General features: G+C 43.4%; 1 protein-coding gene across 1 annotated transcript; it reads left to right on the forward strand.

The window, feature by feature from the left end:
- The first annotated feature begins 4,246 nt into the window (after positions 1-4,246).
- ada (adenosine deaminase) lies at positions 4,247-16,393 on the forward strand. Its single transcript, XM_034590066.1, has 11 exons — positions 4,247-4,454; positions 8,185-8,246; positions 8,807-8,929; positions 10,262-10,405; positions 10,488-10,603; positions 11,693-11,817; positions 13,981-14,052; positions 14,409-14,510; positions 14,675-14,742; positions 14,831-14,960; positions 15,617-16,393. Exons 1-11 carry the CDS (start codon positions 4,308-4,310, stop codon positions 15,719-15,721), a joined length of 1,194 nt encoding a protein of 397 aa, XP_034445957.1. The 5' UTR covers positions 4,247-4,307; the 3' UTR covers positions 15,722-16,393.
- The last annotated feature ends 568 nt before the right edge of the window (positions 16,394-16,961 follow it).

The raw sequence follows: 16,961 nt of genomic DNA on the forward strand, positions 1-16,961 counted from the left end.
ATGTTTGTCTGCAGCACAGGACCGAGGATCGAGCTGACGTCCCTGCTGCTGAACGCATTCGCACGTGTGTCGACAGTTTCCTGCAAAGCTCTGGACACACGCGATGTTTTCTGTTTGTCTTTTATAGAAACGTCTTTTGGTTCCGTATGTGGAACGTGTATCTCGAAAAAACCCTTCGTCTGTTTGGCTTCACACTTGTATTGCAAACTGACCCGGGGGAAGTGAAGAGTCTATTTTGAACACGTGATACATTCAATATTAATAGAGGTCGTCCTCTTTATCCTCGGATCGACTGCAGCAGTGGGCGACAACTGCGTCAAACTGAAAGTCAAAATCGACACCAGATCACTTAAGATCATTTGATTATTTTCATTTCACCACTTCGGACGGACGCAGACATTCACAGACGCTGATCTCCATCATGGCAGCAACATTCATTGAATCACTTTCTATCAAACTGTCCTTCAAAGTAAAAGAACAACGCTTTATATTGAGCTGGATTACAGAGATGTTATTTTTGAAAGGTTGTGAGCGTGGGTCTGAGGATTGAGTCGGTTGCTTCACAGACTCGTGGTGTATGAATAAAAAAGTTCAGTGAATCATTCACACTTGTATATAAACCACACACGTGAACAGTAATAAAGAAACGCATCCAGTATAAACCATATATTATATATGTTCACTGCAGATAAACCAGGTGGGCTGAACACAAAGTTTTCTAACTTCACTCTGCATCAAAGACTGTTTATAAAAAGTCTCTGCACACAAACAATAAAAAGTGACAGTAGATCGTAGAAGAGTTCGAGGACGACTCACTAATGACGAGGAATAAATCTGAAGAATCGTCAACACGGGACGAGAGAGAAACACAACGTTACAAACAAGCAGGTTTAGAAAGATTCAGCTCATGTTTGCATGATTGATTCATTTTGTACCACAGACTCATTTCCTCATAGTAAATCATTCCAGTCCATGTCCAGAGAGGACACCGGTAACACTCGACAGACAGTCTGGGCCTCATCCCAGTAACTCAATGACATGTGAAATGGCTCAGTGACGGCACGAAGCAGCAGCTGCCAGCGTGTGTGTGTGTGGGGGAGACGTCAGGATGTAATCTGGAACCGGTCCCTGATCGAGAACCGTGACTTTTCACAATGATTGTAGAATTGTTTCTGTTCCGCTTCTGGTAAAAGGTCAAGATTTCAGAGTTATGTGTGAGACAAATGTTGTTTTTTACAGTTGACTGTGACACTTTCTTACCCCTCGATTCCAAATGACGTTCCAATAATAATCATATATCTTCAATTCAGGTTTAGCTGTAACCTTTATATTTGTTTCCCTATAAGTTTTGAATCAAACACATTTAAAAAAAAGGTAAAAAGAAAAGTAAGAAGCATGTTTTCCTTTCTGAAGGGAAACGCCCCCTCGTGTAAGTTAGTGTGTAAGTTTGTAAACACCAACACATCACCCCCCCCCTCCCTCCTCCTGAACCACACACTAGTTATTTCTAAGAAACAGAGACCTCTAGTGGACAAATAAAGAAGCTTCATCACAGCTGCCTGAAGTCATCACTGTTCACATTGATCCTTATCGTTACCTTTAGGGACAGAGGACATTACATTCAGGTCTGAATCCATGATTTACTTCTCATCATTTCTCAGAGAATAATAATATTTAGGGGAATTGATATTTAATGAGTGTGTGTGTGAAATTTGGTGCAGATCCAAATAGAAATCCAGATTTAAACGTGGTTTCAGACGGGGCCTGTTCTGCTGAGAGACTTTCTAGTTATAGTACGTTTTGTTGTTTATCATCATCACAACATCACTTTTCACAGAAACACAACCACAACAGAAGTGAGAGTCAGCGGATGTTGACCAGGACACGAGCAGAGCGAGGTCAGGGTTGTACGGGTCAAGTGAAGAGAGAGAGTCTCAAGTGTGTGAGTCTGTGTAGAGACATCAACAACTCATTGTGTGTCATAAAGGATCTCCCCTCAAGTAGGTTCCTATTATAAACGATTTGATGACCTCAATGCTAATAAAAGTTCAGTGAGCAGTCTTACTTTTAAACAGAGGAACAGTATTATAACATCTAGTAGAACACACACCTGCTCCAAGGCCCCTTGGATCAGAACGAGCCTCAGAGTTAAGGCCATGTTACATTTCACAGTTACACACAAGTTACAGGTTCTGTGAAACTACTTTTAAATCCACTAGATCCAGATCCTTACCTTGATCTGCTCAACATTGCACAAACTCATCAACCTCCTTATTATGTCTGATTATCATCAAGATGTAAACACAATTCTCTGATCAATCAGGGAAAATGTGGAAAAATGCAACGTTGCAATGTTAAATCCGTCCCCTGATCCGGATCCACGTGAAAATATAAAGTCTTCTTCCCCTTCCGCCAAGTTTCATATGAATCCATCCAGTGTTTTTAGCTTAATCCTGCTAACAAACAAACAAAACATCTGCAGGTAAACATCAATAACTTACAGAGATAATACATCCAGAGCACAGTGAACATCAGGAAACATCAGGAAACATCAGGAAACACAACTTCAGGTGACACCACATGCAGCAAACACACAGCAGGAGACCAGGCCTCATCCAGACCTGCTGTTGGTGCAGGTGCAGCCTGATAGGTTGAGAGGTGAAGTCCCGCCTTCCTGGGGCGGGGCAGGAAGTCACGTGTTCGACTCGCAGGAAATAAAATCTACAGAAAATGTAAGTGAAACGTTTTCTAGTGTTGAAATTTGAATTTTTCAAAAATCACTATACACACAAAAACTTGACCTCTTGACCTTGTCATTTCTCTCAAATTATATGTTTTTATAAATTTCTCATCACCTTTTATTTTATTGTTTTATTGTTTTATTGTTTTATTGTTTTATTGATTTATATTCCCTCTACTGCTTTTATGGGATCAGGTTTGCATGTGACATCGATTTTCCTCCTCGTCTCTTTGCTTCCTGACGATTGTTACTTCTCTTGCATTTACCTTTTGTTTTGCTTTGTTTCTAAAGGTCCTATATAAATAAAGTTTATCATTATTATTATTCAACAAGCATGTTTCAGTTATTTGTTTATTTTTATTAGTTTCCCGTGTTTTGGTGCATTTTTCTGAAACACGAAGCCAAAGTCTGGTCTTGTTATCTCACAGTAAAAAGTCCGAACACAAGTGAAACTGATAAGGAAACAGATGTGAAGGTTCAACACTCCCACGACCTCCTCGTCTCAGGTCTCATCACTCGTGTCTGCATCTGTTTCCCATTAGGTGAAACACTGCAGGGCTGCTGCAGCTACGACCACAAGGTGGCGCTGACACACACAGACACACACGATTCACCAGTGATTGGTGACATGTGTAGGTTCAGCGTGAATGAGGTTCACATGTCACATGACAAAGACACACGTACATACAGGCAAAATACACACATACATATACATATATACATACATATGTACATACACACATACATACACTTAAATACATACATACAGTACACAAAAACACATACATGCAAATATACATACACACACACATAAATACATACATACACACATAAATACATACATACACACACATAAATACATACATACACACATACAGGCACAATATACACATACACACATACAAACATATACGTACACACTCACACTCATACACACAAACATACACTCACACACACAAATTCAATACGTGTCGATATATTAGTTGTATATGTTCTATATTTAAGGAGACGTGTTCTGTCCTACATGTGAATTTGAAGAAGCGGAGTTTCAAAAACGCAGAACTGGTTTTCTTCTTGTTTCCCATCAACTTTCGAGGTGTCCACATCCCTGTGGGTATTACTCAGTGACCTTGTGGTTGCACAAATCTCAGTGAGAGAAACATCTTGCTGTGGTCCATTGCAACACCCCCCCCCCCACACACACACACACACCCACACACCATGTCCCTCGTGTCCCTCAGGTCCCTCACCATCTGCGGAGTCCACATCACACAGACGCCACAGTTTGTGTCCTAACGGGGTTTTGACATGATTAATTAGCCCGGAGGTAAAGCTCCCATCACATGGTGCAAAGCTGCTTCCGCCACCCAGGCCCGTTAATCCTCCAACCCGCCGTCCACAGACGTTTTGACACCGCACCGGGTGAACCGCACGACCCGCAGCCCCGTGCATCCTCTGTCCTGGGTGCACAGTAACAGCCCTGCAGTGTGGGTTTGTGTGTGTGTGTGTGTGTGTGTGTGTGTGTGGGTGTTATTAGTTTTGCAGTTGCGCGGACAAAGGCGTGTCCATGTCTGAGTCATGCATATATCGAGGAGCCGCGATAAGCGCCGTCCCTCCGGTCCTCAGCGCACAGTGCACCGGCTCCCTCACCGGCAGCAGCCTCCCCGCGATGGCCGAGCACGCTCCTGAACAAGTGGTATTCAACAAGCCCAAGGTACGTTCCCCACCGGAGGAGTGTGAGTACTCGGGATTTGAAACAGAAAGGAGAGGGGGATCTGGGGACTTTACTTCGAAGGGGTTTTTACGCACGTTGTGGCTGCGTAAAAGTGTCCCGGGACAAGAAGGAGCCGGGACACAGGGGCTGAATAAAGACGGAGATGAAACGTAAAGCTCATTAGAACAAAGATCTACTGCTTCCTGTCACTGTGTGGTTTGAAACCCCGCATTGAAACAAAGGGAGAGCAGCTCCAGTGCTTTGACAACAAGCAGCACTGGGATGTGTCACGTTTACTGAAGGAGCCAGTTCATCCTCCACTCCTTTGTCTTGAAGTTGAAAAGAGAAAAGAGGCAGGCTGGGCTCATGGTGGATCAAAGCACACTTGACGGGAACCACTTTAAAAACATGATGTTGAATGAGAAACAAAGACAAACTCCTTTATTTCTGCATCACAGATGTTTTTGCATAAAGTGAACACCAGCCTTGTTTGACATGTGTCAGACACTGAGGCATGAAAAGGTTTTACAGCCACTCACCGCTGCCCTTTGGAGTCCTGGGTGACAACCTGCACCTGCACATGCATATCTACTCTGATAAGAGGAGAGGAAATGACTGGTTCAGTGACAGAGGAACAACACACACTCAGAGACGTGGGCGCTCCGTTGAATTGTAAAAGCACAGACCTCAGGCTGCCTGCAGAGATAATCTCATTAAATATTAATTTGCTGTAGCAGAATTGAAACCACCATCGTCGGCTGCAGCAACATTCACCGGTTCACTATCCACACGTCATAGGATCAAAGTCGTGCAGCTGTATGACTGATTCAGTCAGTCATCGAGATGTTAGGGATGTTTCACTTTCTATGGATTAGTTTATCAATTGACAAAATTAATTGTTTGGTCTATAAAATGTCAGAAAATAGTAAAATCGTGACATTTTTCTATGGATTAATTCAATAATGAGGAATATTCAGTTTGAAATGACACAAAACAGAGAGAAGCAGCAAATCCTCACATGTTTTTCATCACAAAAGTTGCTGAATGAAATTTGAATAAGTGATTATTGATGTGGATCAGATGAACATTATTAATTACAAATATATAAATGAGCTGAATCCGACCAAAATGGGGCTTCGGTGATTGATTGTGTTGTTTTATTGATTAAATTCAACAATCAATGAATTGTTTGGATTCTAAAATCTCTATTAAACCGTATATAAAACCCAATATGACATATTTAAATGCCTTTTATCATTAGTTTAATTATTTTATCCAACAGTTCAAACCCCAACGCTGTAAAGCACATTCACCTAATTACAAACAATCATAGATATCATTCTATTCAATGTGCCAGATTTTTTTTTGGCCTATCTCGTAATGTTAAAGAAAGTAAAACTAAATCCTGGATCTGACCTCTGATGTGGATCCACACCAAATATTCATAATCCTGCTAAAACTCTACTGCAACCTTGGCAGAGGTGAAGATATTGAGTTCACTGTCACTAAGACACTAAGACACTCAGACACTTCTTCCATCGGCAGTTTATCAGCAAACGTTTCCCTTGATTAATCTGAAGTGTGTCGCTTTTTAAAAAGAGTGAATATGATCCATCACAGCTAAGTGGAAGTGATATTTTCAGATGTCTTGTTTCATTGTTCAGATCATAAAACACAGAGCAAAGCAGAGAATCTTTAATGAATCCACGTTCAACAAAGCAGAGTCAGAGTCAGACAATGGTTCGAAAGATGATGATAATGAAAAACACTGCAGCTGCTGAGACTCATCAACTTTAATTTCAGCTTTTAGAGAGATTCAAGTCTGTAGAAATATGTAACTACAGAAGCTTGTGCAGCGACAGAAGCTAAAACGATGCGTTCACTGACTGATGTGAAGTTCAGATCTTTGCTTCCCACACACCACAGATAAAAAAAACCTGTATTTTGTTTCCTCGCACAGTCATGCACCCGTATCGATCACTTATCATCCTCTCGCCTAAAGAGCAAGAACTCTCGTTAATCAACCAATTAGAGAGACTCTGCTGCAGAACAACACGCCGCTGGATTTCTGAAACGAGCATAACTGACCTATCACACGCGGCGTGACAGGAAGTGCTGCGGCAGGATTTCCTGTGGTTGCAGATGAGTTGAGCAGCTGGGGGTTCTTCTCAAGAAAAACACACGTAAACAAGTGAGATGCAAACTACTTCAGTACAATACACATCAAGCCGTGGTGTAAACATTTGTGTAGAAACATCCAATCTCTGGATTTGTTCGTACACAAATCGCACACAGATGGACACGACGCGGTTTATTGTCGTTTGGATAATTGATCAATAATCATTCAAGTAACAGGTGTTAATGCTACGTGTGAACGTCAGCACCTGATCCACAAACGTTCTGCTGTCTTTACGTATGAAAAGAGATACGTACGTTTCAAGCTAATTCACCATCGTCGCCCATATTCCTACATGCATCGTTTACGTTGACGTGTTGTTGAGCAATACAAACATTTTAAGCGTGGTTTTGCTCTCAGATGAGCATTCGCAGCCTTAGTTCAGGGCTCGTTTCCACAAAGGAGCAAATTTTTTTATTCTTCCTGCGACCAGAATTAAATGTCCCGTGCAGTGAAATTCTAATTTGAATCTGATCCTTGACTAAAGAGCGTAGTTCAGATCTCAGCTGTTGAAGGAGCAGCGGAGATTCATGGGTGTCATGTGCCCGGAGACGCTTCTCCCTGGCACCGCTGGTCTTTCCACCACTCGTTGCCCAGTCATGCGTGATGCATTCATGACGGGCTGCAGCCAAAACACTGAACTGCAGCCCCCCCCCCCCCCCCCCCCCCCGCTCTCCCCTGCAGCTCGGCTCTTTGACACAAGACATGAAAACATATTAAACATACGACTTTTTTGGAATTTGGGAGGTCAAAGGTCACAGTTTTGCCTTGTGAACACGTTATCTTGATGACGCCTCAAGAGAATCCGCACAGATTCAGCACAAATGTTCACTTAAACTGAATGAATTATCTGATTTGATTTGGGTGGGCAAAGGTCAAAGGTCACGGCGACCTTACAGAACATGGTTTTAGCCTCTTGATCATGAAATATCAAGGTTGCATTTAGGGAATTCCTTCAGAGTTCGATCAGCTGTCACTCTGGACTCAAAGACTGAGTCATGAGTGTGAAATGTAAACTGAAACTGTGCAGGTCATTGGTTTCAGCCACGGTTTCAGTTTTGGTTTTGTCAATCATTAAATTCTTGTTATTTTGAAGGAGGTAAACTCGGCTGAAGTTGTTGCCGTGTCTCGATTCAGAGGACACGGTCCATGAAACCCAAATGAGACGGTCTGGTCTACAAAGCATTTCCATGATTGGCGTCACCAGCTCGTCCCGCCCTTATTGCTGTCGCCTAGCAACAGAGCTGAATTCGGACAGAAAGTTTTAATGCCCTTGGTTGTTTTCTACTTGTTGTTGATTGTTTTCTACTTGCGTCCCGTTCGCTGTTCGGTTGAAGTTGAAGTTGAGATTGAACAGTAAACACAGGTGTTTGTCATCATGTGTTTTTAGGTCTGTTCTGTAGGTGGAACCTTCATATACGTGATTAATAACACCTGTATTAATAATTCATGTCCAAATGGCGGCAGTGAAAAAGGTCTGTTATTTCAGTTGCTTTCTGTTTTTCCTCTAAACTACACTGATTATTTATTTACTCTTGTCCCTGTCGTGCACAGGTCGAGCTGCACGTGCACCTGGATGGAGCCATCCGGGTCCAGACTATTCTCGACGTCGCCAAGTAAGTTCGTTTATCCGAACTCTTCATTGTTGACATTAGATTGTCTGTGTTTGTTCCCGATAAACACGTTTAGATAGATAAGAAGATAAGAAGACACCTTTTGCGTTGTTTGGAAAAACAACTTCATCCTGAATAGACAAAGAAGCGTTTCAGTAAAGAAATGCAAAATGTATTTTCCAGATAATAAGAAACACATTCTTTAAAAAGCAAAGATAAGGGATTCTTACTTTTCTTTAATCTCTGCTAGGGAGGTTAATGCTAAAGCTAAGGAGAACTGCAGATTATAAATGAAACCATTAACTGGTGGAGCTCCAGGGTAAAAATCTGTGTATTTTCTGTTTTGAATATAATTACACAATAGACAAAGTAAATCCTGGCCCAGTTTCAGCAGCTCGATTTGTTTATTTTCTTCGTTAACAACTCATCTGTTCAACACGTCGCACAAACAACAGCCTCTTTGTTCAACTTCTCCTTTTACAACAACAAATCGTCTAAACTAGGAAACAAATCGCTCCGTGATTGAATCATTCTTATTTTTATTCTCCTTCTCTTCCTTATAGGAGACGCGGCATCCGTCTGCCTGCAAATACCGTCGAGGAGATGACGTCGCAGATCATTCTGGAAGAACCCGCCACCCTCACCAAGTTCCTGGGCAAGTTTGCCGAGTACATGCACGTGATTGCGTAAGTGCTGACCTGACGTTTCTTAACGACTCTGTTTCATAATTACCAAAGGTGCAAAAGAGCAAGATGTGAGTGATGGTCTTGTCAAGGGAGGTTTACGACGAGGGGTCAAAATCCAGTCGTGCACTTTATCGCACACGTGCACAATCCAGTGTGTTGTAAAGTTTTGCGATTGATGGCGTCGGGGATGTAAGACACTGTGGGATTACCCAGTGTGATTCATTACTGCGATGGAGTGTCACCTTGGAGACCAGAGTGAAAGGAGGGTGAAGTGGCCGCGGGAGGAGTTCCGGTGTCTTATATTTAGTCCTGAACTGTTTAGAAAAGACCTAAACACACTCTTTCAGATACTCAGTGGCCGTAAAACCTTTCAACAATGGCGGCCTGTCGTGGCCGGAGTGCAGCGTGCAGTTGTGCTGAATGGCCCCTTCTGTGTGGAGGCTCTTGAAAGCAGCACGGCTTCAACAACACGGGGAACTCACCAGCGGAGTTTAGCTCATGCAGGATTGTTGTATGTTGTCCGTGTGTGTTGGGGGGGGGTGGTGGGGGGTGTGGAGGCTGGAGAACAACAGGCATTCAGACCTGTGCAGAGCATTTACCTTCAGTGTAAATGCTGGAAGCCGTGTTGTTCTCCGTCACGTGACGTGGACACAGAAACGTGCTCTAAAGGGAAGAGGCAAAAAAAGCATCCGGTAAACAAACTGTAAACAATAAATTCCACTTGACATAAACATGCGGAGAAGTTAAAGCGAAGAAAGGGAGAGAAAAGTAAATAATTTACATTATTGCAAAGCACGTCCTAATAAACAGCAGTAAACTATGAGAATCAATAACAAACCAACATGCAGGGAAAGAAGAGAGTAAAGTGAATAGTTTGTAATTTAGTTTTTCATTTAGAAAGATTTCAACCAAAGATTTTAAGTTAGAAAATGTATTTTTGTGAATGTGAATGTGAATTTTGTTTTAAAGGGAGTTCTGATTCTAATCTGACTTTTAATATTCACCAGAGAAGGCCAAATGAAAATATAAATCAGATTTTTACGAATTGTTTGGGGCCTTCCTCTACTTCCATTCATCCTGAAGTGTGTGTCGAAAAAGAATTTAGATAAATAACAGGAAGCACATCGAGGAAAATACATCTAATGAAGTGTTCGTGATCATAATCATAATGTATTGGAGCTGAACTGAAATTAGCTGCGTAATTGTTATATTGCTCACGTCCAATAACGCGTTAACTGTGACTAATGATGTTTGATTTATTATCACTCAGATAAGTTTATCAAAGTCAAAAGGTCGTATCACTCGCTTTGTGTTTGTCCATGTTCTTTCCAGTGGGGACAGAGAGGCCATAAAGAGGATCGCCTACGAGTTCGTTGAGGACAAAGCGAAAGAGGGAGTGATTTACGTGGAGGTCAGATACAGCCCCCATTTTCTGGCCAACACGAAAGTGGATCCTCTGCCGTGGAACCAGAAAGAGTGAGTCGGGTTTCAGAGGGAAAACACCAAGTTGGATTCACCGCATGTTGACATCTCACGCTGTGTCTGTCTGTCCACTCAGAGGTGACCTGAGTCCGGACGAGGTGGTGCACCAGGTCAACGAAGGGCTCAGCGAGGGGGAGAGGGCGTTCCATATCAAAGCCAGGTCCATTCTATGCTGCATGCGCCACATGCCAAGTAATGAACATTTCACGCTCCTGTCTGCAAAATCCACCTCACTGTTTTGTCCTTTTGTCCTCGCTGTCCTGTCTTCTGTCTCAAACGTCTGCCTCGTTCATCCTCAGTCAAATCACGAGCAGGAGCATCACAGAAAAACACGCTCGTACACACGTAACACTGGAACATAAACCTACATGTTGTCCGTGTCCAGGGGAGCCAAGCATCTCCAAACTATTTAACTAGATTAAGATAAGATAAGAGTCTATAAAACAAGATAAGATAAGATAAAATAATCCTTTATGAGTCCAACAATTGGGAAACTTGCAATATTACAGCAGCAAGAGAAACGCTCTGCGTGTTCTAATATTAATATTTGAACTATTTGAAATATTACAGTTTCTCCGATTTTAGCATTCACAGTTATGTTTTAAAATAAAAAAACATTTTTCTACTATTACTGACGGCAAATTTCAAGTTCCACTGACACTGGAGTAAAATGTAGAGATTCAGATTTAAGACAAATCTGCAGTGGCCTCTTAACTGTATCATATTTACATGTTCTTTTAAAAAAAAATATATATATATTAAAGTGTTAAATCCAAATATTTCAGCCATACCTGAATGTTAAATGCAAATCTAAATATTAAAGCTTTTTCTAAGTGTTAAATCACAAACACATGCTGTATATCTGCTTTAAAAATTGCCTTTGAAAATACACACCACTTTCTCTTAATACGTTTCTGAGCTAAATGTTGAAATGTCGCTGTTATTGTCGACGTGGCGCTTTTCATTCGGCGCCCAAAGCAAATCAAAGGAATAGTTCAACATGTGGGGGAATGAGCTCATTTGTTTCGTTGCCAGGATTCAACCCTGATACCAACTGTTGGTGTGTGTGTTTGGTAAATATGAGGCTGCCACCAGGAGCCAGGGAGTTAAACACAGAGAATTCAATCAACTATCCCGGTTCCTTCCAAAGATAATAATAATAATTGAAATAAGCTGAATTAAAAAAAAACGCTCGGTCACATCGTCACATCTGCATGAGAGTGTGCGTTTGATCCGACCGACACAGACTGTGCAGTAACGCGTCTGTTCTGAATCCTGCAGGCTGGTCCATGGACGTGGTCGAGCTGTGTAAGAAGTATTGCAAGGAGGGAGTGGTCGCCATCGATCTGGCCGGTGACGAGTCCCTCAACTGCGAAGCCAATCCCGGCCACAGGAAGGCCTATGAGGTGAGGTGTTGACACGTCGAGGTAACGCCAGCAGGAACGAGGAGGGAGGTTCGGTTTGTGTTTTTCTTATTCGGCCTCACGAGCAGCAACAACAGCAGTGAGTTGGATAAACAGCAGATCGTTTGGCTGCTTCGGGGGGGGGGAGGAGCCGAGGGAGAGCCGAGGGAGAGCCGAGGGAGAGCCAGTGATTTCACAACACGTATGCAAAAGCCACATTTCTTCAGTTTTTATTCCAACTAGCACTGCACACACAGCAAGAAGATTCCCGGTTTGAATCCCAGCTTGGAGCTGTGCTGTGGCTCCTCTGGCCTTCTGGTGGCTCGGACGAAATAAGCCTGAAGTGGCCAACTTGTAAAATAGCACATGTGGGCCAACATGCGGAGCTCTAGACAAGGTGTAATCTGGTTAACATGCGGTATTGCTTTGGCTTATTTGTGGCCCGGATCTGGCCAAAAAGGAGCGGACCGCCAAAGTGCCATCCTTCCACCCGGTGTGTGGGCCGGATGACAGTTTGGGCCAAATCTGGGCCCAAACTGTTTTCCTTCGTCGGTGTGTCCATGTAGGTTTTCTCTAAAGATCGGGTTTAGGTCGACTGGAGACATTAAATTGCCAGCAGGTGTAAATGTGTGGCTTGTTTGACCCTCGTCTGGAAACCAGTCCTGTCTCTCGCCCTCTCTCTGCTGGGACCAGCTCTTCCCAAACCTCAAATGAGAAGCGGAGGAGACGGATGTAATATCTGGACATCCAGATGGAATTGGCACAATGTCTTTTACGTTCTTGGACCCAATCCCAGCTGCCATTGGGCGAGAGGCGGCACATGTTGATCAGAGGGTCGACGTATAGAAACAAACCATTCACACTCATACGGACACTTTAGTCACAAACTATCCTGCGCTGCACTGGAGGGAGGAAGGCCTCGCTCAAACCAGGGTTAGATCCCACATCCTTCTTTCTGTGTGACAGTACCACCGTGCACCACCGTGCCGCCCAGCCGCTGCCATACTTTGTCTAGTGCTAGTTAGAAAAAGCTGCTAAACATTGAGACAACCCTGAATTCAGCTCAATGTGCCCAGCGACACACACACCTACAGACTCTACAGCTGAAATAAGTCAGGTTATATGTGACGTGATCTTCTTCACAGCTTCTCTCAGACGTGTGATCCTGAAGGACACAGTCAGCTTGTTAACGTGCTGATGTCAAACCGGTGATATCGTCACGTCTTTATCCGTAACCAGCACCGTGTGGCAGTAAAACCTGTTTCTCCGTCCTCTGATGATTCAGGTTTTGTGCCAGCTCTGGTCTGTGCACGAGGGTGTGAACGAATTCTTCACACACTTCCTCTGCCCCAACTTGTGAAGTTAAAGCACAACCAGTTCAAAGTCGTTAATGGCAATGGTTCTATTAATGATCAGAATCAGAAGTATGTATTGCCAAGTAGGTTTACACCTACCTGTGCATACAAAGAACATAAAGCATAAAAACGTTCATGATTCATAGGATACTCATTAAATCACAATAACTCTATTGCACAATGGTTTATAAGTGTAGTAATTGCAGATTGATTGAATAATGACATACCTCTCCAATAAAATGACGCTAAACTGTGTGACAACCCACATTTGATTATTATTATAAGCCTTTTTATGATCTTGTTTAGTTCAGGGAATTGTGCTGCATGTGTTGTTTGCATACATGTCCGACTTCAGGACTCAATCAAGAAATAGTTCTCAGAGTTTTATGCAGCGTACATAATACGATGTTCTGTTTTGATTCCCATCGTGAAGCAGTGAAACATCTGTTCTACGTCTAGTTTTAAATTTATGAAATGTGCTTCAACTGTGAACGAGAAGCACAAGTGACAGTCTCTATGTAATCTCCACTCAGTGTGTCCTGGGTTCAGAAAGCTCAAACAAGAAAAACACATGTTGGAACTAGAGCGCTGTCGTGTCAGTATTTAGTTTAAACTTTGTGACGTAGTAAACGAAAACATTCCCTCTTTATCTTTTCATCCGGGGGAAACAGTTGATTTCTCCACGGAGCCACAGCAACTTCACCTTTTCCTCTGAGACAAAAGAAAGTACAAGCGGCGCAGATGTGGAAACCAGATGTTTTGCCCGTGCTGCTCGGTTGCTTATGTGCTCCGTGATTGATTTTGTTGCCAGGAAGCCGAGCGGTGTGGGATCCACAGGACGGTGCACGCAGGAGAGGTGGGCCCGGCCTCGGTGGTGAAGGAGGTAAGCCGCTCCCGCACTGGAGCGAGACATTTCTCACCTGGGTGGAGTCACGTTCGAACACGTGAGACAAAACCGGTTCCGTGTGTTGTTTCTCTAGCGAAGGGTATTGAGGGAACAAAGAAGTGATGCACATCAGAAACACATTGTAAAAATGACTAAAAACATTTGTGTGGACGTGATAATTGTGTTCCCGTTTGTGTCCATCTCAGCTGCTTTTATTACAAAACACACACACACACAAAACAAAGTGTTTCAACACTTCCTGCAGATTCTGCTGACATGCGTGACATGGAGGTTTTTTTTGTTTTTTTGTTTCGTCCTCCTCGTGGCCCCTGTGTGTGTGTGTGTGTGTGTAGGCGGTGGAGGTTCTGAAGGCTGAACGCGTGGGACACGGCTACAGAACCCTGGAGGATCCGGTCCTGTATAAGAAACTACTCGCTCAAAACATGCACTTCGAGGTGAGGAACTGTTTGAGATTATTTTCATTTTGCAGTTTCCACTTCGAATGCGAATATGACAGAATGTGCATGCAGCTGACTGACAGCCGCTCAGTCCTCAGTGGGGATGCAGCGCCCCCTAGTGGAGACTCACGTTCTCAGGTTATGTGCTGCTGTGACTGCAGGTGTGTCCTATTTCCAGTAAACTGACCGGCGCCTGCGACCCGGACTTCAGCAAACATCCCGCGGTCACGTGAGCTGCTTTCATGTTCACACTCAGGTCGTGTTTAATGCAGGTTGATCACGTGGCGTCTTTGGGTTTCACCCGTTTGTCTGCGCAGGTTCAGGAAGGATAAGGCCAACTACTCCCTGAACACGGACGACCCCCTGATCTTCAACTCCACCCTGCACCTCGACTACAGCACCGCGCTCAAGTACATGGGATTCACGGAGGAGGAATTCAAACGAGTGGTGAGATCAAATGCGTGAATAATTGAGAAGTAGTTCACAGGCAGACTGCATTTAGAATAGGGTTTGAAATGACGGCATGGGCCGCAGATACGCTGTGCATGTCAATGACTTCCTCTGCTTCTAATTACACCAGGAACAAAAGCTTACATTAAAGAGAGAGAAGCCTCAGTCTCCTTCTAAAACCCGCAGAGGATGTGAGGACGTGGGCTTCACAACCAGGTTCAGCAGGTTTACAAGAAGATCTTTTGATAAATAGTTTGACATTTTGGTAAATTGCTTTCTGCAGAGTTTGACATTGTTGGTTGTGTTTTTAAATATGATGCTTCAGCCGGCAGCAGCAGGTTTGTCTGGAAACAGGGAAAACAAGAAATCACTGTCATTGTGATTCTATACGCTGGACTGAACAGTTTGTTTAACCCCCCCCCCCGGCAACACTTTAAAAGTAGCCCAATTAAGGCGGGAACACAGCAGACCTGGCAACCCCGTCGCTCTGCTTGTAATTTAATCTGTGCTCAGCCAATCCGATAATTTACTGATAATTACTAGGTGCTTACATTTCTGCCAGCGTGTGGCTGTGAAACTAAGATTTTAAAATATGAGACCTGTTATCATGAATAACTTGTAAGAGCCGTAAAGTTGTTGTTTTCATTTTCTAGAACATCAAGTCTGCAGAGTCGAGCTTCCTGCCTGAGAAGGAGAAGAAGGAGCTCCTCCACAAACTTTACGAGGCCTATGGGATGATCCAGAGAACCGCCTTTTAAAGCTCTGAGGGAATCTGAGGAGAAAACGCGACCTAACCCGGGGATGAACGGCTCCAAACCCGTAAATCTCCTTCACTCGACACGGGGAGAAAGTGCTTTTACAGATTTCTAACCAGATATATCGCCTATAGAATAATAAATCAAACGTGGCAGCCGCTTCTTACACCACACGTATCTGTACATCATCAGCATGAGTGCATGTTCCTGCCTGTGTTCCATCCAAACACTGGAGGATGTCATGGTCCTGGACATGTTGTTCATCTTGTGTTTACATCCTGTTGTCTTACAGAGAATCAGGGAACCTTCAAGAATTATTCACAAATAACATCATAGTAGGATAAACATTTGCATTGCAGGTTACAGACCTATGACAAATCTATGTTTTACAGTGAATTTCCACCAGAGGGTTCAGGGCTTTTTTCCCCAACTATATGCAAAACTGTAGGACACATCAGGTAATTACAGCTTAATACCAAAAGTCCAGTCGGACACTAGGTGGCGCACTTCTGTCACATAGATGCACGAACCACTTAGTTTGGTTATGCATTTAAATAATTGCTCTCAGTTCAATTGATGTATATATTTATTTAAATTTTAAAAAATCCATTTGTAACTGCCACATTTCACACTTAGGAAAAAAAACACCTTAATAAAATCTATCATGAAACGTTATCTGCGTGTGTCAGACTATTTCTTTAACTAATAAAACCAGCTCCTGTTCATTAGGAACATCTGTGAAGTTTCAGTTCATCTTCATTACTTTGGTTTCACTGGCTGTGACCATAAAGGGAGCGTTGGTACCAGTCGGTGCCGGTTTGAGTATTTTCTGAAACTGCAGCTCTCTGGGGATTTCCACTCACAGCAGAAAAATCCAGTGATGTGCAGTTCTGCGCCGACGAGAGGTCAGAGGAGACTGGACGCAGCGATTCGAGCTGACAGCGAAACAGAGTGAACAACGTGTCCGACCTGGAGACAGACGTGCTGGAGCAGAGTCCACGTCAGGTTCCACTCCCGTCAGGTTCCACTCCCGTCAGGTTCCACTCCCGTCAGTCACAGATCTGAGGCTGCAGGGAAACAGACGCAGCAACAGACCTTGAAAAACGTGGCCTGGTCTCATGCATCTGCATTGTAGCTGATTTTATTAGGTGTAGATCCAAGTACAAATCTGGATCTGGTGAATTTCAATGTGTTTTCATGGGGAGACCGAGCCTTGGTGGAGGCTGTGGGCTCAGAATGATAA

This window comes from Hippoglossus hippoglossus, chromosome 7 (assembly GCF_009819705.1).
Source record: "Hippoglossus hippoglossus isolate fHipHip1 chromosome 7, fHipHip1.pri, whole genome shotgun sequence".
NCBI classification, from domain to species: domain Eukaryota; kingdom Metazoa; phylum Chordata; class Actinopteri; order Pleuronectiformes; family Pleuronectidae; genus Hippoglossus; species Hippoglossus hippoglossus.

Bases quoted from the DNA above. Each gene is read 5' to 3' on its own strand.
- ada (XM_034590066.1), top strand. From the start codon at position 4,308: ATGTCTGAGTCATGCATATATCGAGGAGCCGCGATAAGCGCCGTCCCT. The intron at 14,511-14,674 runs GTGAGGAACTGT...CTGTGACTGCAG, and splicing joins CTCAAAACATGCACTTCGAG to GTGTGTCCTATTTCCAGTAA. The intron at 14,961-15,616 runs GTGAGATCAAAT...TTCATTTTCTAG, and splicing joins AGGAGGAATTCAAACGAGTG to AACATCAAGTCTGCAGAGTC.